Here is a 25,971-nt window from a genome sequence, read left to right on the forward strand (position 1 = left end):
ACTAGAACACAGGGCTGAGGCAGAGGTTCAGCCCCTTGGCTTGAGGAAACACTGATCAGTATCTTTCCACTGATATTGTTTTAATGTGTCAATTATTACATTCTTTGGTCTTGGTTTTAGGTGATTACTGTTTAATAGAAGGAACAATGCTACACAAGATATGTCCTATTGATGACAATAACATGAGATAAATGTAAAAACACTGTTGTGATGAAACTGTGTTTATCAGACAGGCGAATTGTTTTTTCTCTCACACTGCTCCATGGTAAGGTCAGAGGTCGGTTAAGCTACACAACACCATCCTGGAGATGTTAGAGCTCCAGTGTTTTGCTCAAGGACACTTGAGTGGGATGGATGCTTGTAAACACTGAGGTTTTCAGGTTAAGGAACATGAAATACGCTAACAATAGGTGTGCTGTTGCTAAGTGTTGTTGGTATCTGATGAATCAGATCATCATTCACCCTGTTTTCCCAGCACCTTTGGCCTTGTTTGTTAGTTCCCAAGTCAGAGCTTGAAGGTAAAAGTCTGACTGAAATGTTGAAATGTACATACCTTTGCAAGCTGTGGCACGACTGACAAGAGCGATTTAGTGTCTGTACTGTATTGTTACGTTACACAGCACCTAATCACTTTCAATCTTACTTGTGGGTTGTTTTGAGGGAACAAATCTTCCAATTAGCGTATTATCTCCGTGGCTATGCTTGTTATCTAACGTTACTGCTTAAAATTTAAAATATCAGCCGTTTAGATCTTGTTACCTATTTTGATAACTGATTGCTACACTCAGTTTGAGGGTGACCATCAATTGGATTTTTGCATTATAATCTGGATGGAGACATTGGCAATAGGATACTCTGATATGATATATAATTATTTTGCACAGTTTGCTGGTTTGCCGCTAGGTTTCACTTACACAAATTGGTCTTCAGAATTGCAACTAGTTTGCAATTTCAGTGTTTCAAAAATGTGTCCTAATTTGCGATTTAAAAAAAACGCAATGACAGTTGGTGTCTGTTGTTTATTTCTTTGCTACCACATAGTTGTTATCTTTTTTTGCAGCCAACCTGTCTTAACTGCTGTGCTGAGTGCTGATGAAGCAGCATGGTAGCTTTGGGTTTTCCATTAGAGAAATCTGTTACAAAGACTGGTTGGAGCGAGGTTGGGGTGTGAGGGCTTGGCACCCGTTATCCCCAGAGGAATCTGGTGAACCAGACTGCAACATGTTAGGAATCCATATGCTGCGTCTGTCGGGGCTAACCTGCTGCCGGTGTGCAAGGATGTCCAACAGAGTGGCTTGAGTTCTGTGCTGAGTGGTTGCAATTAATGCCTTTTCTCTCAGTGTAAGATATCATGTCATTTCTGTGTGATAAATAATTGCACACCATGTTTTATTTTAGCACACTGTACCAGTCCTCTAAACGCAGCGTGACTCATCCCTGGTCTGAGTAGTGAGACTGTACAGCTCCAGCTCCATCTGTGAAGTCAGACCCATCGAGTAAGGTGGCAGAGGACTCGCAGATTAAACCTTCAACCAAGTTCTTTCTATCACCTGTCTTCTGTTTGTCAATAGCTCTCTCCCCTGTCTCACTGACTGACTGATGGCTCGATAGTAGTCGTCTAATGGAGCTGCACCTTGACGAGGACTAGAGGTGACAGGACAAGTCTGGAGGCTTAGTTACATGTCGGCTCTCTTTTTGGTTATGAGTTATGAGGAAGAAGGAAAAAAAATCACTCTGGTTGATCCTTGTAGTGGCTAGGAGCTGAGCTCCGTTACTGTCTTGTAAAGCTCTGAGCTTGGCTTATGTGCTCAGCTGGGAAGTAATGGCTTCTCTGTCTGTACACTGACCATCTCATTGCACATTTGAAGCCTGTCCAAGGCCCTGCTGACCTCAACACAATGACCGCGTTTAGTTAGTTCTTCTCCTCCAGCCTCTTTTCTCCAACATCCAGTGTCTCTTTCATCAGCAAGTGCAATACCAGAGGAGGGATTTATCGTGGTGACTTTGGTGCAGAGCTTAACAGTATACTGACACTCATGAGCAACAGGACATCACAGATGGTGCGAGACTTACTCTGCACAGTAGGCTGTATCACTCTGCATAGATGCATTCAACACCATTTACTCATGGTTGTCTGCACTTCAGCAGCCTGGGATAGTAGGTTTAGTACACTTGGTTTTTGCTGTGCTCGACTTTATACCCAAACACACAAAGTGCACAGTGTAGTGTATTTTACTGTGTCTGATAATGTTGAATGAGTTATGCATGTTTATTGTAGACATTGCAAGATGCAAAGTGGCAAGCAGTGCCATGGTCCGCTTATTTAGGAATGATGATAGAAAGTGAAACTGGCATTAGATCTGCACTGCACCTGCACTGCTTCCTCTTTTTAAACATGCGCAGAGACAGAACAGGTGCATCATTCAATAGTACTGTACACACTTGTTTGTGAGGCATACAACAGTCTCATTGTCTCTTCGCTGATAAGTGATCAAAGCTTTGTTTGTGTGTTTTCTGTATAGGCTACCAGACACGATTCTGGCTGGTTTCTGTTAAGGAAACCACTGTCTTGCTGCTCATCATACTCTAATCAGATTATTGCTAGTATTGTGAAGGAAGGACACATATGCTGTGTCTTCGCATACTACAATACTCACACTTGCTATTTTGAGTGTGTAAGTGCATTCACATTGAAGTTACTGCAACATGCAGTGCACTCTAAGCACCTGGATGATGAACTTAAAACAGTCAGAAAATCTGAGTATGAAATGCTGCACACCTCTCACCTTAGATGGTCACCATCTTGGCTACGAAGAAAGGAAAGGGAGGGACCATCAGGGTATTTTCAAACTTGTGAAAATGGCATAATATTCATGTCACATGACACAGGCCACACACAGAAAGTAAACCGGTCATTTTTACGTCAAAGAAGCTGGGAGATATTTTGGCAGAAGACAGAATCACGGTCACATTACAATCGTCGTTTCTGATGAGTGCACAACAGCAGTGTTAGATCGGAGACAACACTTCCTCGTCGGACGTCACGCACTACACCACCGAGTACACTGTGTACACATTGTACTAAATGCGAGTGTACTGACTGAAGTATCCGATTTGAGACACAGCAATACTGTGTATCACACATGCAACTTGACTAATGATTAGTTTAATTATTAATTAATCTGCCAATTACTGTCTTGATTAATCCATTAGTTAGAAATGTCAGAAATAAATGAAAATTGTCAGTCACAATTTCCCAAAGCCTAACTTGACGTCTACCTGTTCTACTACCTGTTCAAAAACCAGATATTCACTTTACCATCATAAAGGACTAAAAAAAAAAAACAGAAAATATGTAAAAAAAAAAAAAAAAAAAAAAGGACTTAAATGATTAATCCATTTTCAAAATTGCTGCAGCTTAAGTTTTTGTCAGTTGACTAATCTATTAAGTCACTAATTGTTTCAGCTCTAACTGCTAACTGTGTGATATAACTTGACAATATTTTACTATTTCACAAACACATTTGGTGCTTGCCTCTTTTGAGTCGTGTGTCCCCCCCTCCACTTTAACTGCATTGACCAGAAACATCAGCTATTTGGTCTTAATTTTTTTTCTTCTTACAGTGTCACTCACAGTATTTCTTCTTATCTGTTCAGCACCTGCTGAAAGCTGTGATCGTGACAACCCCCCTCATACCCTCCCTCCTGGTGATCATGCTTCCTAGTAGAATAGTGGTATTGTGGCTGCCATCTTGTGTGCAAATTCAGCGGAGGCCTCTCCATCTGGGCAGCGGCTGGTCAGTCAGGCAGCTCCTTGAAGGCCGGGAGGCTTCTACTGCCACGCCTGCTGGCTAGCTGCACAATGTAGGCAATGAGCATAGCCGGAGGCCTGACACATTCCTGGTCTTTCACTACACCCACCGCCTCCAAAGATTCCCCACTGGGAAGCACTTCACACAAGGATATTGATAATCCAAACTTTTAGCACATCTAGAACAAACCACTTTGGACAAATTAGTTTCTCATTGTTTATTTTTCTCTTTTGCACTGTCTGTGTGTGTTGCTACTGTGGTGGCATTCAATCATCTCTCTACCATGCATAATGTAAAAATATTTTTAACATATTGCAAATGCATTATATACATTATGCAAATGTCTACAAACTGTTTTTTCCTTAAATATCTTTAAAGAATAGAGTGGCAGCTTTCTTCCTACATTTAAGAGTTTATGATATAAATGGAGCCTGACCTGTCAGATGACAGCCAGATGACCCCTATCAGTTCCTGTAACCTGCAGCTTAAATGTTTTATTAACCACATAACGATTTTCTACCTGAGGTGATCATTTGGATATGGGATAGTGAAGAATTCCTCAGGTCCATGACATAAATCAACCAAAACTGCCAAGTCACCGGCTTTAATATGGCTTATAGGCCCCTGCTCGTCCTTCACTTACCACCCTGCTTCTATACCCAGCAGAGCTACCCCACTGTGCAAACCAGCACAACACAATGGTTTCTTATTTAACTGACAGATGAGCTGGATGACATCAGCCTGCGTTTTAGGGTTGTGTGAGAGCTGACTTGAAATAATGAGCAGAAGGAAAGATTTCAGTTGAGGGAAACAGCCGGACATTTATTCTTTGAGTGGATCCATGTAGAAGAGCTGATGTCGGGAGCATCTGTCTCACTGCTGGTGTAATACTGGCTTTGAAACCAGCAGCCGCCTCCTGCATGAATGTACACAATACAGACAGACCTGTAAATATATGCACTATAGGACACTGTTCTGTGTGTCCTGCACAGCCAGATTCGCCACCTTACAAAATAAGATAATTCTATCAGGCTTAGTGAGGAAAAATAAACAATTAGTCTGCCATATGTTGTTTTCATCGCACAGTCTACAGAAGTGCAGTATGGTAGAGTTAAATAAGAACAATGTAGTAAAAAAAAAAAAAAAAAAAAGTGACAGGACATTGATAGGGAGTGTTTCATTTTATAATGCTAATCTAATGCTATCAACACAGAGGTGTTAAGATGATTAATAACTTCTATCTGGTTTGCTGGATTTGCTGGTTGATTATTTACAGTAGAGGAAATCTATAATGGTGACCAATCAGTGACAATGATCTGTGCGATACCATTGGCATCTCCTTTTGACTGTCTAAATAGTTGCCTTAGTTATTTTTCTATGTGAAATAATGCTGATAACCAAGGCTGTTCTCTACCACAGCCTCATGTCATGTTGGGCTGATTTCCATATTGTTTTGTGTCATCTGGCTTGTAAAGCTGCCTGTGATATTTCTGGTCTAAATTGCTTTTATCTTGCCAGAATGCACAATAGACAGAAAGAAAAGCCATAGTAGAAGGCTTTAATTGAAACACCTTATATTCTGGGATTTTCAGGCACAACAGTCTCTAGAGTTCACTCAGAATGTTCAAAAAACAAAAAACATCCAGTTAGCAGTAGTTCTGCAGATGGAAACGCCTTGTTAATGAGGGAGGTCAGAGGATAATGGCCAGACTGGTTGGAACTGACAGAAAAGCTATGGTAACTCAAATAACCACTCTTTACAACTGTGGTGAACAGAATGCACAACATGTCTAGCCTCAAGGCATCAACAGCATGAATCCATGGACCCAACCTGCATTGTAACAACAGGCTGATAGTGGTGTAATGGTGTGGGGAATGTTTTCTTGGCACACTTAAGGCCCCTTTAATACCAGTCAATCATAGTTTGAATGCCTCTCTGAGTATTGCTGTTGACCATGTACCCCCTTATGACCAGAATTTACGATCTTGTAATGGCTACTTCCAACATGATAATGCACCATGTTACAAAGCAATAGTCATCTTAAACTGATTTCATAACATGACAATGAGTTCAGTGAACTTCAACTCAGATCTGATTCCACTAGAACACCTTTGGGATGTGGTAGAACAGGAGATAGGCAGCATGAATGTGCAGCTGATAAATCTGTAGTAGTGATGTGATACAATCATGTCAACATGGAGCAGAGTCTCAAAGGAAAGTTTCATGTGGAATCAGTGCCACATAGAACTGAGACTGTTTTGAGAACAATGTATTAGTATGGTGTTCCTAATAAAGTACCCAATGAGTGTATACAAGTGTGTATGTATGTACAGTAGGTTACACGATGTAGACAATTTTATCTATATCTTATGTATAGTGTGATGCCACAGCACCAGTGTTCTGTTCCTTGAGGAGAGCTGTGCTCTGTCACATGCACATTGTGTCGGGCACATATCATTATCAATCTGAGCTGAACTTCGGACACAAGTTGCCCAGCCAAGCAGGAAGTAGAAAGTACCAAAGACCTGTGCCAACCTGTCATTTATAGTTGTGGCTTTCCCTGCTTACCTCCACTGTCTGATCAGCCTGTGTCCAGGATCACTGGAGTCCTTCATATTTCAGACAATACAGAGAAAGAAAGGGGAAGGAGTGCAGTCAGTGTCAAGTTTATGGTATTTTTCTCCATTTATAAAGATGTGAAACTCTACGGCCATTATTGTATCTGTCTAAAGAAGAATGCAGAATGAATCTCTCGTGATGATGATGATGACGATGACGACGACGACGGCGGCAGTGATGTTGATGGTGACAATGAATTGTGTCTCAGCGGGGAGGCTCCAGTGCTTCCTCTTTTATCTGCTGTTCAGTGCACTCCAGAGTAATTTTTGTACAATTGAGTCATCAGATTGACTTCAAAGATACAGTTCAGCAAATGTGTCTGCTTTAATGATGTCACAGAGAGTGGTGAGAAGTAAAGTGACCTGAATTAGGTCTACTTTAATACAGGATATCTTTTTTAAGGAAGATTGTATTTGATCAGTTCTGCGTACAGAACTCCCCCCAGGCTATCGTTTTAATAAAAGCAACATTTTACCTGATGTTTTCAAATGAGAGATTAAGAAGATCTGCAGTGACTGCAGTGCAGTCTGCATAGAGATGTTTATTGTAGATTGTGGCCTACATCTAGGCATATTTCTGATACACCATCTGATTAACCCCATGGCTTACTGAGAGGTAGGCTGTTGGATAGATGAATGCATAAACAGATACAGAATGATGTATTTAAAGATAGACAGATGGGAAACTCTCTAGGTCTTAACTTCGAACATTTTGTTGTACACAGAAATTCAATCAGCATAAGAATGTTATCAGCACATAAATGTGGCCCAAAACCTTTCAATCACCAACTTAATGTTGAAAATGCTGACACTGAGAATCAAGACTATCATTTATTTATTTGGATCCACATAAGCTGTTACCAGTGCAACAGCTACTCTTCCTAGGGTCCATTTTAGTCGGTGTCTGCCTGGTAGCCCTGCGCCACATGTGACGCGTCAGTGGCATCTGGATGTTAAGTATACATCAGCAGGGACTGCACAATAACTGCTGTAGTGGTATATCATTATTAGAAACACAAACAGCTGGATGTGAAATGAACACAAGAGGCAGTGTTCATCTGGGGGAGGCTGTTTAGGGATTCCGTGTTTGTTACTGCATTAGCAGGTCTTGCCTGTTGGTGAGGGCTCCTGGAGGTCATGGCATGTGGTGGGAAAGTGTGGAAGTCTGGCCAGGTTTCCCTGGCTAGTAGTGATTTGATGAAGGAAACTCAGTATAACTAAAACTTCCTAATACAGCATGTCCACATGGCTATGATCTTTTCTAGCCTGGCCAGAGTGACGACTGTAGCCAGGTAGTATGGAACTTTGCCTAAATAACATGATACAGAACTGAAATGGTCTGGTGAGTATCTAATACCAGGCATTACTTGTTACCTGGTGGTTATCTTAACTTTGAATGTTTTTAAAAAAATCCACAGAAAAGGCATCAGTGCTCAGTTTCACATTAGCATTGGTCAAAATGAAACTCTATAGTGAGCAGCAGTCTTAAGGGGGTTTTCCCTAATTGTCACTCACTCTCCTGTCTCTTCCCTTTTTTAACTTAACAAGCGTCCTGAAAAAGGATGATGATGATGATGATGATGATGATGATGATGATGATGATGATGATGATGATGATGATATCAATGCCATATTCAGGATATTCTGTTCTGTATTAGGTGGTGATTCACTCTGTTGCACTAACAGGGATAAGCCAGTAAATAGTATACTAATATACTAGCAAAGATGCATGGACATTAACCAGTATGTTATGTGCTCCTTGGATTGTTGATTGATTAAGTGTAAGTACTGTTTCCTTGGCATTGCAAGATTCAAAGTTAACACACCACTTATTAACTTAGCAGGTAATAATAAACAATCTCCATCCAAACAGGTCCATGGAATAAACCATTTACTGGTTTTTCATGCAAATGCCTTATCCCAGTAAAGACTCTGTCCAGGTTAAATATTAATGTGCATGTAAACACACTGTTGCGTTTTATCTCCTGTAGAGATGTTCTGATACCATTTTTTCCTTAGAGACACTGATACTGATACCAGCCCATACCGAGTGCCAATCCCATACTAGTGTGTTAAATAATGTAGGAGCTGCATTAGCTGTACACTACAAACCCTGTGTGGATGTGTTATGATAGCTGTCATTGTTGTATGGCATGGCTCATTGTAAAACATGAACAAATGCATGAATACTCTCTGTTTTATAGTAGAAACTGCTTATAGTGATCATGTTTACAGTAATCAACCTCCTCTATGCATCAAAAAGGGAGAGTTATTCCTAAACAAATGCTGTTTATATAATTTGCTTATAGTAATTAAGTAGTCTACTTACTGTGCTCATTCTGGGTCTTTTCATATATGACTACATATGGAAAGAATTCAAAACTGTAGCATCCTACTGCAAGCTGTCATATGTTGAGGCTCTCCGACTTACTTCTGAGACTGCCTCTCATCTTGTCACAATCATTGGCTGAGTATCATCACGTAACCAGCACTGACTAGAAAAGCTTTGCCACTTTGCCACTAAACAGAAGCACTATGTCAAAATGTACTAATTCTCAATAATTTATAGGTTATAGGCCCGGCTCTGGATCGGACAGCGTCTGGGTCTGAAGCCGGACCATGGTCAGCTTATTAGTGACTTCAGCCATGCCAGTTACCAGAAATTAATTATTTTTCGCTGCTCTATTACAGTAGTTGCCAATGGCTGCACAGCACAATTTTCTGTGTAGGCTACTGTTGAAGCGAAGAAGAATTTATTTTATCTGTTCTTTTAATTGAAGCTTATCAGTACATTATGTGGTATCGGATCGATACATAGACTCACATACCCACAGATTCCCACTCCAGTATTTTAGATAGTATCGGAGGTGTTTCCAATGCTAGTATCAGAATGAGAACAACTCTAACCTTCTGCTTTGTGCAGGTTTTGACGAATCAATATTGTTTTGCCACCTGATAAAAAGTTTCTCCAGTAGAAATTGTTAAGCTCACGGTGCCTCTCAATTCATACCATTTCATGATGAATTTATCTAGCAGGTGACAGCCTTAACAATAACAACAGTAAATATGTGGCATTTATGGCTTTGCTCTTTCTCTTTGAAGGTTAATGTTTTATTTGTTAAAAGTTAATCATAAGTCTAGAATAGGTGTCATTGAGTTGAGAAAATGGGATTATTGAGTGTTTGTTGTGATTATAGTTGATAGTGCAGTGCTAACCAGTTGACTTCAGCTTATTTTGTCTCACTCTTTCATAATTACATCCACACTTTCACACAAGGTCTCAGTCTGTTCTCTTATCTGCTCTGACTTAAGCATGCACGTGTTCAGTCACTCAGACCCATTCAGACCCATATACTATTACTTGGTCACTTTCTTTGCCCCTCTTTCTCTTTCTCTGCCTCTCTCTAACACACACATGAATTATCTGCTATCCATGTCAATGTCCAAACCTTTGAGTAGACCACGGTGGGGTCAGCGTCAGAGGAACATACAGCCACACGTCTCAAGTTTCTGCAAAGCTCCATCTTGAGTCTCTGGGGAACGTAAGAATGTGCCAACCATTTAGGATACGAGGACACCTCCCTGCATATTCTTTGACTTGTTTTTAAGTGTTAACCTCAAGTAAAGGCCAGAGTTTGGATAAATGTTAAGTTGTAGATTATTTACATGGTTGGTAGCAAATATGCTTCCTCCATGTAGCTCAGTCAGGTAACCAGAGGACTGTGTATTGTGATTGGCGTAGGATGCTCTTCATGTTGTTACTATGATGTTATTGCAGTAATAATGCACCATTTTGTTTATGTCCTTGTGCAAAACTTTTGTTGTGCTGTTTGCTCGGGTGTCCATAGTGTCTCTTGCAGTTCCCTCCCTGAAATAATAAGGCCATAATTTGATTACAGAAAATAAATCAACAATTACTTTGATAATCATTTGATTAAGCCATTCATCACACCAAAATACCAAACCGTATAGTTGCTTGTCTTGTTCTAACTTCTCAAATGTAAGATTTCACAGTTTTATCTTTATCTTTATCCATAGTTTTCTGACATTTTATTGGCTAATCAAAATATAAAAATGAAGATTAATCAATCAAGATTAGTAGATCATAAAATAAACTGGCATGGGCAACCTTGCTTTAATTTGCCATTTTGTCTCTGCCTTCCTGAGCATGAATCTGCCATTGGAAAGAACCTGTCAGGGTCCCAAAGTAACACTAAGGCAGTGTTAACTCAGTTGATCCAACATTTTATTTTCTTTGCACCAAAGCAAAGAAACTGAAGTACAGGTGTGATTGCAGCATCACTGCAACCCTTGCACCCTGCAATGACCATTAATATTGCAAACCTTCCATGTGAACATGCAAATTTAGGCAAAGTGAATAAGGAGAGGGAACATACAGATATGTATGTATATATATATATAGACTATATTGCTACTAGCCAATACTGAAATTGTACTGTAATATGAATTTAAGATCTTACTGTTTAGCTTTATCTGCACAGGCTTCTCTAGGGCTGTATACCTACTCCTGGGCTGTGAGAGTGAACAGGGTTATCACTGCACGCAGTGTGTGTGTGTGAGGCTTTTGTGAATTTACTGAAGAAGTCCCTGAGCTCTGCTCTCCGCAGGCAAGATTTGCAGTTGCTGCCTCTGCAAACATTGGCTCTGCATTAGCAAAAATTCTCCTCTGTGATGTTTCCTGTGTGCCTCACTGTCTACCTGAGATTTCTCACCCACACCTTGCCATCACCTTATCACCCAGTGTCCTCATCTACAGGTGAACATAGGGCTCTGGATGTGCTGACCAAATGTAGTTTTTCAACCTTCACAACAGTCTCTGTGGAGCACACACACATTTGAATACTTCATTGTAGCAGTATGTTCTTTTTTTAGTCTACACACATTTGTTGATTGCAGGCTTTTCACTCTGTTTTCTGTTTCAGCTGATGTTGTGATTTGCTTTCCTGCCTGACACTACATACTGGTTGGCAGGCTGTATTTGCTGGAAGGAGAGATGTTTTCTGCTTTGATCAAGAGAAGTGTGGAGTGCAGGCGAATCTGACTTGTGTGTGAGGAGCTCAATGCAACAGAGCTAGTGAGAAGAGCCACAGATGACTGTGTCCACATGATTGTGCTTGCATGTGAATTTTGATTGTATATGTGGTGTGATTTAATAAGGGCTTAAGATTCCCGCATACTGTATATGGAGAGAGGTGACAATACATGCCTGAGTGTTTTGTCTCTGACTCACACACATCCAGACAGACACACACCCAGCCTTCAGACCTCCATTTATACACATTTTGTAACATGCTATCAAAGCAGTGTCAAGCAGATCTCCTTTCAGCTAATTAGGCTACATCTCTTAACCTAGCCTATGAAAAGACACTAATGACCTAGTTAACATTGTCTCTAGGGTTGTACAATTGTGGCTGAAACAGTAATGATTATTAACTAGTAATTTTGCTCGATATTGAGACAGTTGTTTATCACTTTCATCTCATCTAAATTTGGGGAACCAAATACTTCTTGTATTCTATATCCGTTTATCAACACTTTCTGCAACAGGCCTTCTAAATATAAAGACCTGTGACTATTAATCACTGACTCTGAATCAGTGATATGACATGATGGTGACATGAGTGTCAGTGTTTTTCCTAAATAAACCACATTTGTTGTTGATCAAAATGTAAAATGCATCAGCAGCTCTGCACCATAGGGGTTTTTAGGGGGAAAAGCTGCTAGACGTTTCAGATTGCAGAATAATTTCACTTCCTGTCAGTGAGGGAATATGTATGAAAGAATCTGCATGTGTTAAATGCCTGTTCACATATTCTGTATGAGTGCACACAATTTTTTTTTTTTTTTACTTCCTGCATGTGAGTGCACACATGTGGCTCAGTCTAAGCAGGCATTTGTGCCTGCACCCCACAGTGGAGAGTGCCCCACACTGTGTGCTAATGCAAGTCTGTGGTTGTGAATTAATAATTCAGGGAGCTGGCATAGCTGGGTGGAGCTTCTATTATTCATGGTTGGCATTGGAACCGACAGATGACTGCTGTTAATATTAAGGACCAGCAGATACAGTCCTCCGCCAAGAAACCGGCAGTCTTCAACACTTTCATGTCTGCCTCTATCCTCCACCCACTGCACCCACTCCTCTTCACTCCCCTAACTCCTCCTCTTTCGCTTATGTCCTTGCTCTTGTCATCTCTGTCCTCTCCATTCTCTCTCTCTCTCTCACTTTCTCTCATCATCTGTATCTCTCTTTATACACCCCCCTCATGTCTCTGTCTCACTGTGTTGAGCTGTATCTATCTCTCTGTCCCCTTTTCGTTCCATCTCTCTGTGAACTCTTAATTCAGATTCAAATATGCTTCCTTGGAGCACGATGTTTCTTACATGAGTGATACAGTGAAATGGTACTTTATTAATTTGCGGTTAGAAAATGTTATGTAACAGGAAACAGAAAATATATGCAGCTGGGCCTGAAATGTAGCTCAAATATAAAATTGCTTCAAGAGAATAATGAAAATTAGGGCAGCTACATTCAGTCCACTTTATTTTACGGCAGTTAAACGTGTTCTGGTTGACAAGACTAAACACTGGTTAAACATGACAGCCTGACTGCAGACTGCACTGCATTTCATGTTTGATAAGAAAGTACATCTCTGTTTCTGTCTGTCCTTGTGTTCTCTCTTGGACAACCTGGTCTGTCTGTGTCTCACTGAATCTGCACATAGTCAATTTCTTTCTCAATTTGGGATTACTCACTGCTCAGGTAATCTCTATAATCTCTATTTTGAGCAAAACTAGTATTGCGGTGTCCTTAGAAATTTGGAATTTGCCTTTAGCCTCCTCCCCCCTGCCCCCCCTTTCTCCCTATGTACATCTCTTCTCCCCCTCTTTTTTTCATGGAGAATTTTCTCCATGGTGTCAGTGCTTCTGCCACTGAATGCTTCTTTTATTAAATAGATTTGGAAATCCAGTCACCACTTATGCCGCTGCCATATTGTACCAGCACCCTCCCGTGCCTGCTGCTAATGACATTCTTTGTGTCTCCATCCCTGTGCTTCGCCTCCTCCTCTGGTCTGAATGGAGAAGTTGTCATGTGTTGCCATCAAAGGAGGAGGAGAGGCCATGAAAGGGGCCAGGCATCTTCCCCCTTTCCTCCTCACTCATTCTCTCTCAGCCCCCTAGGGTGTTTGAATCTACTTAAGTAGGTGTGGGACAGTATACATCAGGCTATGGTTGGAGAATGTGTATGCTTATGTATGCAAGTGACAGCTTATATTAGGAGGATGAGGGCATTTTGTGTGTACTTCTGTGGTTGTGTGTATGCTGTCAGTGAGAGTTCAGTAACATTGACAGGATGAGCAAGAGCTGAAGAGTGTGTGTGCATGTGCAGCAGCCAGGCAGATGTCCTGTCAGGAGAGCACTGAGACTCCCAGAATCCCCAACTCTCCGGCTCTAAGCCTGTACCCCCTCCAATTCCCAACCCTCCTGTCACCACATTGGGAGCTTCCTACTCCTGTCTGCCTCCACATATCATTTTGCACTAAGGCCGCAGTCGTCCTCAGTCATTGTATTCTTCTGTTCTACTCTGCATTTTAACACAGATGCATACATGCATGCCTCCATCAGCATGAAGATATCCTCTTCATCTCACTTGTAATAGCTGAAGGATACATGGAACCAAGTCTGCCTACTGCCCCCACACACACATAACACTGCTGTTACTGTACTTTTGAGAATGAATCATTTTCTCAGTTAATTTGTTGACTCTCACCAGTACATGCTCAACAAAGACATGATGAGCTTTGTATCCAATCATTTTAAAGGCACTCTGGTCTAATTCTGTGTAAACTACAAGCTAATTAGGCTGCCCTGCTATTTTTCCGTTTTAACTCTTAAAGGATAAGGTCAGTGCTGTTTTTATCTTGTCAGCATTTCCCCTAAAGAGACTTCAGCCAACAATAAACTTCTCCTATTCTCATATTTGGCTGTATCCACAGTCTGATGTAAGAGCCATATTGTTGTACTGGGAGACATTCTTTTATCTTCTACATGGCAAGTGTAGTTTATTCTGAAACAACTCTGCTACTGCATCTTCAATCTTTGAGAGTAGCCCCATGTTGGCCATGTTACGCTGCATTGCTAGTTTCACTAATTGGGAGCAATTAACTGAAATTAGCTTGAATAATTCAGTTTTTAAAGGAGCAATCCACAGATTTTACACATGAAGTTCAGTTTGATAAACACAAGTGTACTGCTCAGCCTTGGAAAACAGGTGTAATGTAAATTGTGTTCTGTGGCTCTGGAGGTAACCCTGAAGATGTCATTATCATGAGAGCTCATGAGAGATGCTGTTCAGTTGCATCATGGGAAATGTAGGATTCAGTGGTTTCGGAGCTTGACCGCTACTAGAGACAGTCTGTGGTGCTTTAATTTTCACCATACTAGGTGTCTCTAACAAGGCCCCCAACTTAATGAAACAGCAGTGATAAATTGCTGAACTACACCTTTAATATATTTTGGTAGCGCTAACATTGCATTAAAACATGTGATTACACTAAGCCTCCTTTGTTTAGTTGATTGAATAATTTTTAGCATTTTGCTTGCATTCTTACTTTAAATACAAAACGACAGTGTCAAGTCCTGGAAACAGCACCTATCATCATCCAAATATAAATGGGGAAATCCTGTAAGAAAAGTAGTACAAGCAGGCACACCCCCAGTAGGCAGACTCTTTTATGCAGAGTCTCCATAATGTATGCAATGATGAAAACGACTGCAGCCTGCCTCCGCCTGCATGGATATTGAGAGGATATAAATAGCCAGAGCTGGATGAGTGTGCGCTGAGACTGGAACCGCAGCACACAGAGCTTAAACAATAAGCCGTCACCACTACCCTTCCTCCCCTCTGCTTTCTCCAGTCCAGCAGCCTCCCACAGCTTGAGAGGAGGGTGGTGGGGGGATTCTCTCTCCCTCTTCCTTTCTTTCTTCCACTTCCTGCCTCTCTGCTTTTGTAATCTGTCATCAACGGCAAGCCTGAGCCTGTCACTTGTTACGTCAGAGAGGCAGGAGGCAGGAGGGCTGACTGTCTACCCACCTTTCTGTCTGTATGTCTGACTGTGGTGGGAGAGGTATATCTGTCACACCGCTCTATTTTTCATTCACTTAGATGAAAATAGGGGACGACGGCTGTAAATTAGACACGCACATGACTCTTCTGCTCTACTGCAACGAAAGGGTGTTTTCAGTCATTTTCAAATTTTAATGCTTTCTCATTGGTAAATTGTTTCATTGCATCACTTCAAACCATTTCTCTTTGAGTATAATGCAGACTTTTGACCTGCATAAAGTTAATGTTAATAACAAAGCCTTCCTTTTTTGTTTGCTTAAATTTGAAGTCTTTATTTTTGTACTAAATATTATGTATTTAAACATTTGTCTTCGTCATACCCATTAGGTGAACCTAATGTTGTTTGAAGGTATTTAATGTCACTTGACTGTGTCAAGCCATCATATCTTAGTATTGTTTGTTAGAAATAGCAGGACAAGTAAACATCTAATTCAGTAAATCCAATCAAGTGTTTATGTAGAAGTGTACTTTGAAAGTTGTTAGTTCAAATCTCTGAGCCATCTGATGAATCTGTGTTGGGGAAATGTCATTAATCTTGCATTCCTCTCCTCCTTGAACGATTAACAGTGAGATACCCTTGAGCAAGGCACTTAAATCTAATCCCTCTAGTGCAGCTGCTGGTTGATGCTGGCCAGCATTTTAGTGAAGTAAATGTTTAAAAGACCACTAATCAGCCTCAGCTAAGACAACAGCGTCCGTCTGTCTTTCCGGGAAAGAGTTTCAGCAGGACAGTGAAAAGAGCACTAGAGCTTAAAAAAAAAAAAAAAAAAAAAAAAAAAAAAAGGTGAGGATCACTCGAAGTGTTTAATGTGGCAGATGGCAGAGGCAGCCTCACAGTTGTCATGATTGGGTAAGCCACAGTCTCTCTTAACTTCCTTCATGCCATGATCATCTCCTTTATTATTTACCACCCCTTGCAGCTCTCTCCTGTCTCTCTGCGCAACTTGAGATTTCAGTTTCCTCTCCATGCTCCTGTTCATACCAGAATACATGGACAGCTTTAGTTTACTCCTCTGACTTCTTCCTGGTATAATCCCAGGAATCTCTTTCAGGATCAAGAATGGATCCAAACTGAATGTATCTTATCTTTTGTACATTTGATAATGCACTGCTAATCTGTGTTGGTATGGAAGGTTAGGGAAATTTTAACCCCTGGCTAAATTATTGGCACACTGTGTGCTCAAGGATTGTTGTCAGCTTTGATTTTTTTCAAAGGAACATATTAAGTTGCATGTAGGAATGTTAAATCACCTGGAATGCGACTGAAATCAAACATCAGTCAAATTTCTTCTGTCTCCCTCTAGTTAAGAGTAGACGATATGGATGAACTCATCCGTCACCTGTTTCTCAATGGATGATGATGATGATGAATGGGACCAGTAGCTAAACCACTGAGTACCTCTTTATTTTGTTTAGAAGAGCACTGTTTGGTTTTCTTTCAGTGTGGTAGATGAACAGTGTTTTATTGTTGTTTTGCCTTAACCGTGCACTTAACACTGTGTGTCAGAGTCACGTGATCACTGATGCATATGGAGGCCCAGTGGCAGCTGCCTGCTGTGGTGGGAGACAGCTCATCCAGATGAAAAGGACATGAGGGCACTGAGGCATACTAAATGTCTAGGGAGACTGCTTCCATTGCTGGGCACAGTATCTCTGCATTTGCACTAATTGAAGCCCACTTCCTGGTTCCTTGTTGGGGATTGCTTGGCACATAAATGTACATGCGCATCCACATTAGACAAGTATAGTGTTACATCTCCTCTTGGACACTCCTCCCTGGAGCTTTACCTAGATCAGGGAGTTTTGTGTCTCATTAATATTAAGGAGCCTGTCATCTGATTGGCTTACTGTTTTATGAGTGACGTACGTTCAGGCCAACCACAGGTAACAGATTGTAGCCCACTCCTATAGCTTGATGAAATTCACCAGTAAATGTGAATGGCAGTGGCTTCCACTGAGGAGCATGTTATTCGACCTCAAGTGTTTGAGCCAGAAGACTACTCAGAAAAATAAACTTTCACCAATTGTCTCTAATATGTGTTTAGACATCACAGAGTTTCGGCGGTCTCGATGATTTGTTTTAAGGCACTTTGGGAAAATAGGCTCTGTGCATTTCCCCGTGGATTGAGCGTCTCCATACTTTCACAGTATTTAAGACGTGGAACTTTCATTTTCGACAATGTAGGACATTAAACTCCAGCAACTATCCCGCTGCATTGTATTGCATGTTCATTGTTGCTCATTTGTGTGTCTCAGTGTGTTGCTGGGTTTAAAATTAAGAGGTTTGTATAAAAAAAAATTTTCTAACACACATAACAGTAACAATGTGCCTGCTCTAGGGACGGCCAATCGCCTATATTTTCATATCATCTTGTAGTCAGTGTGTGTGTGTGTGTGCGTGTGTGTGTGTGTGTGTGTGTGTGTGTGTGTGTGTGTGTGTGCTAGGACAAAGTCAGCAACTAATGAAATGCATATTTAAAAAATCTAACGGATAGTCAATAATCACAGGTATTTAAATACATTCCCATTCATATGCAAGACAGTCCAGAAGAAATGTACCTGAAAAGAGCTGTCGTCATGCATGGCTCACAGACCCAGTGAACAAAAACGGTCTTACACTCACACACACACAATAGCAGAGGATTGTCTCTGGCAGCCACAACATAGCCATGCACTCTGTGGTCAGTGAGCAGGTATACAGAGGATGGAGAAGCAGGAAATTTGTCAGATTACATAGCACACTTCTCAAAATTGGCAGATGGAAGAGGGATCACAAATGGGTTGATTTATATGAAGGAGCATGTCACTTGTGCTGATTATAAGGTTTTCATCATCATAGGCCCTTAGTAAGAGCAGGGAACAGTCAGCAATTTCTCTTCAATCGTTGATGGTCAATTTGATCGCCAATCAACACAAGGCGAGTCTGTTCTGTAAAAAGAAGGCACCTGCACTGTTTGTGCTAACTAACTGATATTCTGTTACAGCCTCAGCTGAATGTCTATACTGTAAATGTGAAACAGCGACAGAGGTAAAATGCAAATTGTGCTGAATGTCAAACATGAGGACAGACACTAAAATGAATTACCTCACTTTTGTGCACAAATCTGTATTTGCATATTTCCAACTAGGGTATCACATCTGTTCACTGTGTGCCATGCGTACCACCTGACCAACATCATACTATATATGGTCATAATTTGCTGTTGCAAACGGGTCTCCTGTCAAGTACTTTGCATATGAGAAAATGCAATGCAGCCACGAGTCATTTGTTGTTGACAGTTCCACGCTGTCCACTTTGCAAAGCCTCCGTCCCTGTGAGCATTTTTTTTCTGAGCTTATACTGTACATTTGCATACCCAGTAGGTCACATTTCCATATTTTCCCTCGTTTTTTTTTTTTTTGTTTTTTTTTTTTTGCTGCCAGTACACTACAATACAAACTTTGTACTGAGCCTCAGTCAGGGTTCAGTATAACGACTTTAGTTAAAAACTGCATTCTTAAAGAACCAACACAAAGCTGCCATGTAAAAACATAATAGTGCTGTGTATAGTGCTTTGCCGCATTCAGAGCAGTTGTGTGGCATTACTTGACCAACCAAACTTGGAATGTGATGGGAATGTTGTTTACTGGTCAATGCTGTGTGATGGCAGCTGTTGTTTCATGCTGGCACAGTAAATTGAATTTTGCTGAGGACTAATGATGACATCCTGATTTAAACAGTCATATATCTGGGCCAAGCTAAATTGTCACCCAAAGTAGAAGAGTTTTATAACCTCTTGACACTGTGCTAATAGAACTGTAATCTGTGAATGGCCCTGAGCCTGCCTCAGAGCACAGACTTCTTTTTACATAACCCACAGCTTTGTCCCAGTAGTTTTAGAAACTGAAAACAGCAGCCTCAGTTAAACTTGTTTATTTATCCTGGGAAAAGCTGACAGAGCAACAATCAGCTAAACATTCTCACAGTTGCTTGCAAATGGTAGGTGTCAAGTGCAAAGAGCATTGTGATTCTTGGATTGATAAAACAGATAAGACAAGCGGAGACCCTCATGAATCAGATGAACCGCAGTATACCTTTCTGTTACTGTTTGATCATCCATAATTTAAACCACCTTTTACTATTTAAATTTTTTTTTCTCTTTCAACAAAGTGAAGCCGCAACATCTTTGAGAAGACTTGTCTTTAGCAAGACATCTTATAGCAAAGACACATCGCTGCCATACGATGCTTTCTAACTGTAGCTATGCTTTTGTGCTGAACAGAGTGGCATAGCTTTAGGATTCTGGATGGTGGTGTAGTACAGACACAAAAGTAAGTTGCTTTATTTTCAAAGAACAATGGATATCAAGAATAAGTCTCAGAGGTACAGCCAGCACAGGGAAATATTAATGTGGTGAAACAAGATCGCACAGGCACGCAGCAGATAGTAAACAAGCAACAGGACCCCACATTCACTTTATCACTTCAATCTCGATTCACCAAAGAAGCTCTACCGCAGTAGGTTGATATGAAGCACAAAGACCTGTGCAGACACTTCACGTACAATATGATTTTAGCACACAATGCTAGAGATAATGAAAATGGCACATAAGACACAAACAGTAGTAATATTACTGTCATCTGGGATGGCAAAGGAAAAGGCAGTGCTGCACTCTGAAAAGTGCTACTTCAAAGTCTGCTGGTTACATCACTCGGCGTGTTGCCATGACACTGTCACCAGCATCTCCCGTCGCCCAGAGAGAGGAAATTAGGAGGAGGGGAGAGGAGAAGGAAGTGATTTCCACTGGTGTGTGGCATATCTGGCAGCTGGGGTGAGCTACACTGCTAAATGTGCGCTTTGGTGTGTGACCTTAACATATGATGATGAGCCATTAAGTTAGACTTTTTATTAAAAAGACTCAAGTGCTGGTGTCAAGTGTTCAACTGGGCCTTGATCTTGGTTTGATTAAAATTATTAGGCCGTGCTCAGACTAATAATAGCACTGTATCAAAAATGCAAGGCTCCTGATGCATTTTATTGAATCCACTGCATTTATGCAGTGGAACTACCACTGAGGAAGACTTAGGATAAAATGAAATGATTGTTGAAATGAAAGTTTATTCTGGCTCAACAGTTCCTGCAGTGCAGGGCAACATCAGCCAGCTTGTATCCATAGTTTTGTTTCAAATTCAAGCCATTCCAACCGATGCAAGCACACACCAAGTAGATTTCAGTGGATGGGAATTTGGCTGAAGTAAAATATCACTGCTACGATAACTTTCCAGAGTTGTGCAATCCTGTCTCAAAGGGATATATACTGTTGTGTAGTGTCTAGGTGTCTGATAAGCTTCAAACTAGGCTTACTGGTTCATGTTTCGTCTTCTGACAGGTAACTCAAGCAGCATACTCAAACTCACACAGCCTCTTGTTTATATTTTTGACACAGTACCTTTATCAGCCTGACACAGCCTTCGGTTTATACATAGATATTCAGCAAGAGTAATATTGCATTATACATCAGTGTAACACCCAGTGGAGAAGTACGATCTATACTTTCTTTGTCAGCATCAAACATGTTTGGTATCACAATGCATTCGTTGTCAGGGTGGGTATTGAAACCATACTCTCCTCTGAGAGAAACTCAATGTCTTGTGCCAAAGTTTACACAGTGTCATTTCTCTCCAATCTGCTATAGAAAATTGACCTGAAGAAGAACTCTTTTCACTCACTGCCTTTACTGAGTACCCTTTGACTAACTTAAGGAGAGTGATGTGAGCACTGTGATGCTGAAGCTCTTGAATAGCTGGCAGGCATTCCTCAGCACTGAAGCGCGTTAAGAATAGCACTCACTTGTCTCTCCGATACTGTCCAGCTCGTGTGGCTGTGGGTTGGTGAGCTGCACTGCTCTGTTCCAGCAGCACTGCTTTAAATGTAAAGAGTGTCAAAGGAAAAGACACGCATGCGCTCTGGGTTCACCAGAGCAGCCTAGCTTTGGTTATATTTGGCTCTGTCAGTTTTCATACAGATCTGGTCTCAGGTCTGCAATTAGGCTGTTTCCTGTTTGAACACAGGATATGGCAGTGCATTGAAGCTTGGCCATAGATGCTGTCAGAGAGCATGCCAGCCAGTAGCCTGGCTTTTGAAGCAGATGCATCATTTTCAGGGATCTAAAATTACACATAGCGCTAAGTTACTTTGAGAGCGCTGGTGGGAAACTGGCTTACGCTCACTGGACAAAAAGTTAGGCTACTTTCCATCAAATAGACTAAATCACAGTGGAAGCCATGGGCTCTTATTAATGCAGGGAAAATCAAAGGGGTTAAAGAGGACATTTTTAGTTGGGATAATTGAGCTATGAATTATACTTGGGTTGTTTTAGTGCGTGATTCACCATGTTTATTGATCTATTCTGACCTGACTCCATTATTAAGAATGGCTGTAGTCAGTCCAAAGGAAGGCAGTGACAGGGGTACCCATGCTCACACTGGACTCCCGACTACAGCCCCTCCCATCCTCCTACAAAACGCTGGAAAATATGCACGACTACTTCCTCCTTCTTACTCACCTCCCTGCCCATTTCAGCTTCCTGTTCTCTGAGCTGGGCGGAAGTGAGATGCTTTGAATGGAGGCTGCTGCAGGGAGCCTTTACTCACTTGCAGTTGAACCATCAAGCCGTAATAATATGCTGACAATGATTATCACTGTATCTCTGACGATGAAGGGCTGCAATAGAAATCAAAAATCCTTCTAAGGGTGGTGTGACATTTAAGAGACACACAGAAAACCCCACACACAGATGCAGTCTCCGGCTGCACACAAAGACAAAAGAACACACACAGATTTGGGTTGATATAGGCACGCAAGTAGAGACGTACCCTCTCAGGCACACACCAGCACCCTCTACCCTCCTATACTCACTTTCAGCCACACACTTTGACACACCCAAACACACATGGAAACTGAAACACAGATGCACACACTCTCATCACTTGCAGTTTATGTCTTCACGTTCCACCTCCCTCTTCCCCCCTTTCTCATTCTCTGCATCTCTCCCTCCGTCTCCTTGTCACTGAATCAAGGTCACCTTTTAAAAGTCTAGTGTTTGGCTGCAGAAGCAAGATGCTCAACAGACTTCCCTTACACCAGAGAGATGTCTTCTACTCATGTACACTTTTAGAATTTCAGATTTTGCAACCAGTGACTTTATTACTACTAGAAAACTGAGATGATCAAAGAGTTAGAAAGCCACCTTTCAGCTAGCCATGCATCTTTTAGCTGTCTTTTATCAGCAGCTTCTTTTGTTTGTTTAAGGAACTAAAAAATCAGAAATAGGTAGGTTACATATGTATAGCTCAGGGATATTAATGTATTTGAACCAAAGACATGTGATTATTATGTCAGAGCCAGAACCGTCTGTTGTTTATATCCACCCTGACAATGAATGCATTGTGATGCCTCCGTCTGTTTTCTTAGAAAGCAAATGCGTCTGTGTTTTAGCATAAAAGGTAAAAGTACGTTCACTGCTTAACATGCCGTAAGAAGCACTAATGCTTGTCATTTACTTTGATGTGATAATTAAAATGCATTCTACACCAGACCCAGAGATTATGGCCAAATCTATATCATAGTACAGAATTCTACAAGATTTGTTTTTATACATAATAAATATACGTATCATCCTAACTGTAGAGGGAACGTATTGATGTGTAATACAGTAAGGTCATTTCAAAAGGTCATTCCACTGCTTGTGTAGGAGGCAAGATGTGGTTATTTAGTTGTGCTTCTCTGTGACTTGTTTTCTGTGGACATGTAGTCCATTGTCAGTTGAGGTCTTAATGTTTAAAACAACAGCTACTCTTGCAGAGACATTTTGCAGACATAGATCAGTAATTATGGCTGGGTATTGTCACTGATTTTCCAAACCGATCCAGTTCCGATTTGCAAGGTCCTGATTTGATGTGATTCACGATTTAATTCTATTTGATTCTATTTGATATCGATTCAGGTAAAGATATTTCAGTTACAGTCAGTTTAGCTTGAAATTCTCAGAGAACCAATGCTTTAATTGTACCTTTAACCTTGTGCATTATTTAAAATATATAATGATTACATTACAAATGGGCCCATCCATAGGAGACTATAAAAGGCATATATCAAAAGATCAATGTAGAAATTTTATGAATCGATATTGGATTATTCAATTGAGGATTGATTCTTTCAAATGAACAGATTATTAGTTGTATTTTTAATGCCTTGCCTTTTTTTCTTTTTCTACAGCTCTGATGGTACGAGCTGAATAGTGACCGCTACCTGCCTGAGGACACCTGCTGCCCAATTCCCTTCATCATGTCTGGGATCCACGTAAGTGAAGCACAGAATCGATTGCATGTTTTTCACCTTTATCTTTATTTTTCACCTATCCAGGCATGTTACCTATACAGGTTTTTACAGGTGCACCAGTAGGAAAACATTTTCAACAAAACATTTCATACAGCTGAGACAACCAGCATCTGCTACTTTTTTCTTCTTAGCAGTCACATCAGTTTAAGGCAGTTATACAGCTACAAGAAGGTCCTCTCAATGATCCTTTAAAGAAATGCATTTGTTCACTTTCTACAGATTTTTCTAGATTTTGTTCTCAGAATCAACTAAATCAAACTAACTGACACAAAAAACCAAAGGTTTCTATCTGCCTAATTGGGCTCCTCTCTAGTACTGATACTTATTTGGCAGCATGTCTCCACTGCTGTGTGACATGCATGTTGTCATGTTGGCTTCTATTTGACCTCAATGCTCAGATGAATAATCCTTGAGGTTGTTATTCAGATTTTATCACTGTTGTCTAATATGGAAAGTTAGTTCACTCTCTCTAGATGAAAACAACACTGTAGCACACTCCTCTGTGATCTGTCAAGGTTTTTGACAGTGCTGATCACAGCATCTTTGACTGTTTTCAACATCAAGAATCAACTTTAGTGCTCAGTAATTTCTTCATTGTTTGGTCCTGCCTGTGTTTTGTTGTCTGCAACAACTGTAGCTTCCTAATTAGTACTGAACTGTGAAGCTGCAATCCACACTTCACTTTACAAAGTCACACTCAAAGCTTCTCTTTGGATAACACACATATTAATAAAGTAGAAGTTAAAAAGGCAAATTGTTGATTTGGAATCATATTTTCCAATAACAATTAATGAGTCAATTAGTTTCTATAATATGACATAAAACTGTAAAAACTTGGATCATAGTGTCAAGGTGACATATTTAAAATGTCTTGTTTTGTCCAAACAACAGTGTGTCAATCTCCATTAGACTGCTTGACTACATAAAGGTTCACTAACATGCACTTTCATACACACATTAGTGCATGCATATACACACTTACACACGCAAGGGAACCCATGCAAGACATGCAGGTGCTGAAATAAATCCCTGTCTGTGTTAATGCACAGAGCTGGTGTGCACACATCCATCAAAGTGCCCAGCTCAGGTTTGGTGGTTTCACATTACCAGGCTGTCTCAGTGGTTTAACTGATGCCTTAGAGTGGGATTACTGTCTCTCCTACATCCTCTGCCTTCACATGTCCTTATCGATCCGGGTTGTTTTCATCTGTCACACCACAGCACTTCACACTTCACACTTCAAAACATCACCTTTTTAGTGCAATGTTGTCTCTCATACATTTCTGAAGTTTCCATTATACTTTTGTCAGTGGATCTAAGTTGCAATTAATTAATCACATCATGCCACAACTAGCAACCACGTCAGATTATTCAGGATGTTTGAGCCCCAAGACTCTTACTCTGACTCTGACTCTGTGGTTTTGCTGCAGCATAAATGCATGATGGATTCAGTGAGGTTCTGGCCTTCCATTGATGGCAGTGTGTTTCTAAAATCAAATAGAGGGTGTCCACAAGGATGTGATAAGGCTATGCACCTTCTTTTTTTTTTCTTTTTTTTTTTTTAAAGCTATTTTTTGGGGCATTTTTTGCCTTTATTGACAGGACTGTAGAGAGTGACAGGAAAGTGGCAGAGAGAGAGGGGGAATGACACGCAGGAAAGAGTCGGACCGGTCGGGAGTCAAACCGGCGCTCGACTGCTGAGAGCATCCACTCATGTGGTACGCGCCCTAACCACTCCGCCATCGGGCCGCCCCGCCATGCACCTTCTTAACCCTCAATATTTGAGGAGCAGAAGTTTGACCTGTTGACTGTGTTCTCAACCCACAAACGTTCCAAGTTTTAGTAGCGATTGTGCCTCCATCAGCAGACCATCAAAGTGAATTAAAGATCAATCCAGAAGTGAAATATTGGAGTTGAATGATGGGGTACATCCTCCTGTCAAGCAATGATGACGTACTTTGTGTGTTTGACCTCTGTAATATTTGACTATGCAATTGAGAAATATTCAGTCATCA

At 40.9% G+C, this 25,971-nt stretch overlaps 1 protein-coding gene across 1 annotated transcript in view; it reads left to right on the forward strand.

The window, feature by feature from the left end:
• Nucleotides 1-25,971, forward strand: part of LOC139628480 (tyrosine-protein kinase CSK) — a 44,026-nt gene that overhangs the window by 1,118 nt on the left and 16,937 nt on the right. The window contains exon 2 of the mRNA XM_071490177.1: nucleotides 23,834-23,917. Within this exon, the coding sequence (XP_071346278.1) occupies nucleotides 23,903-23,917 (15 nt within the window). The 5' untranslated portion in view covers nucleotides 23,834-23,902. The remainder of the gene's footprint in view (nucleotides 1-23,833; nucleotides 23,918-25,971) is intronic.

Source organism: Trachinotus anak, unplaced genomic scaffold (assembly GCF_046630095.1).
Source record: "Trachinotus anak isolate AG129_WGS33_773 ecotype Australia unplaced genomic scaffold, CSIRO_AGI_Tana_v1 ptg000011l, whole genome shotgun sequence".
NCBI classification, from domain to species: domain Eukaryota; kingdom Metazoa; phylum Chordata; class Actinopteri; order Carangiformes; family Carangidae; genus Trachinotus; species Trachinotus anak.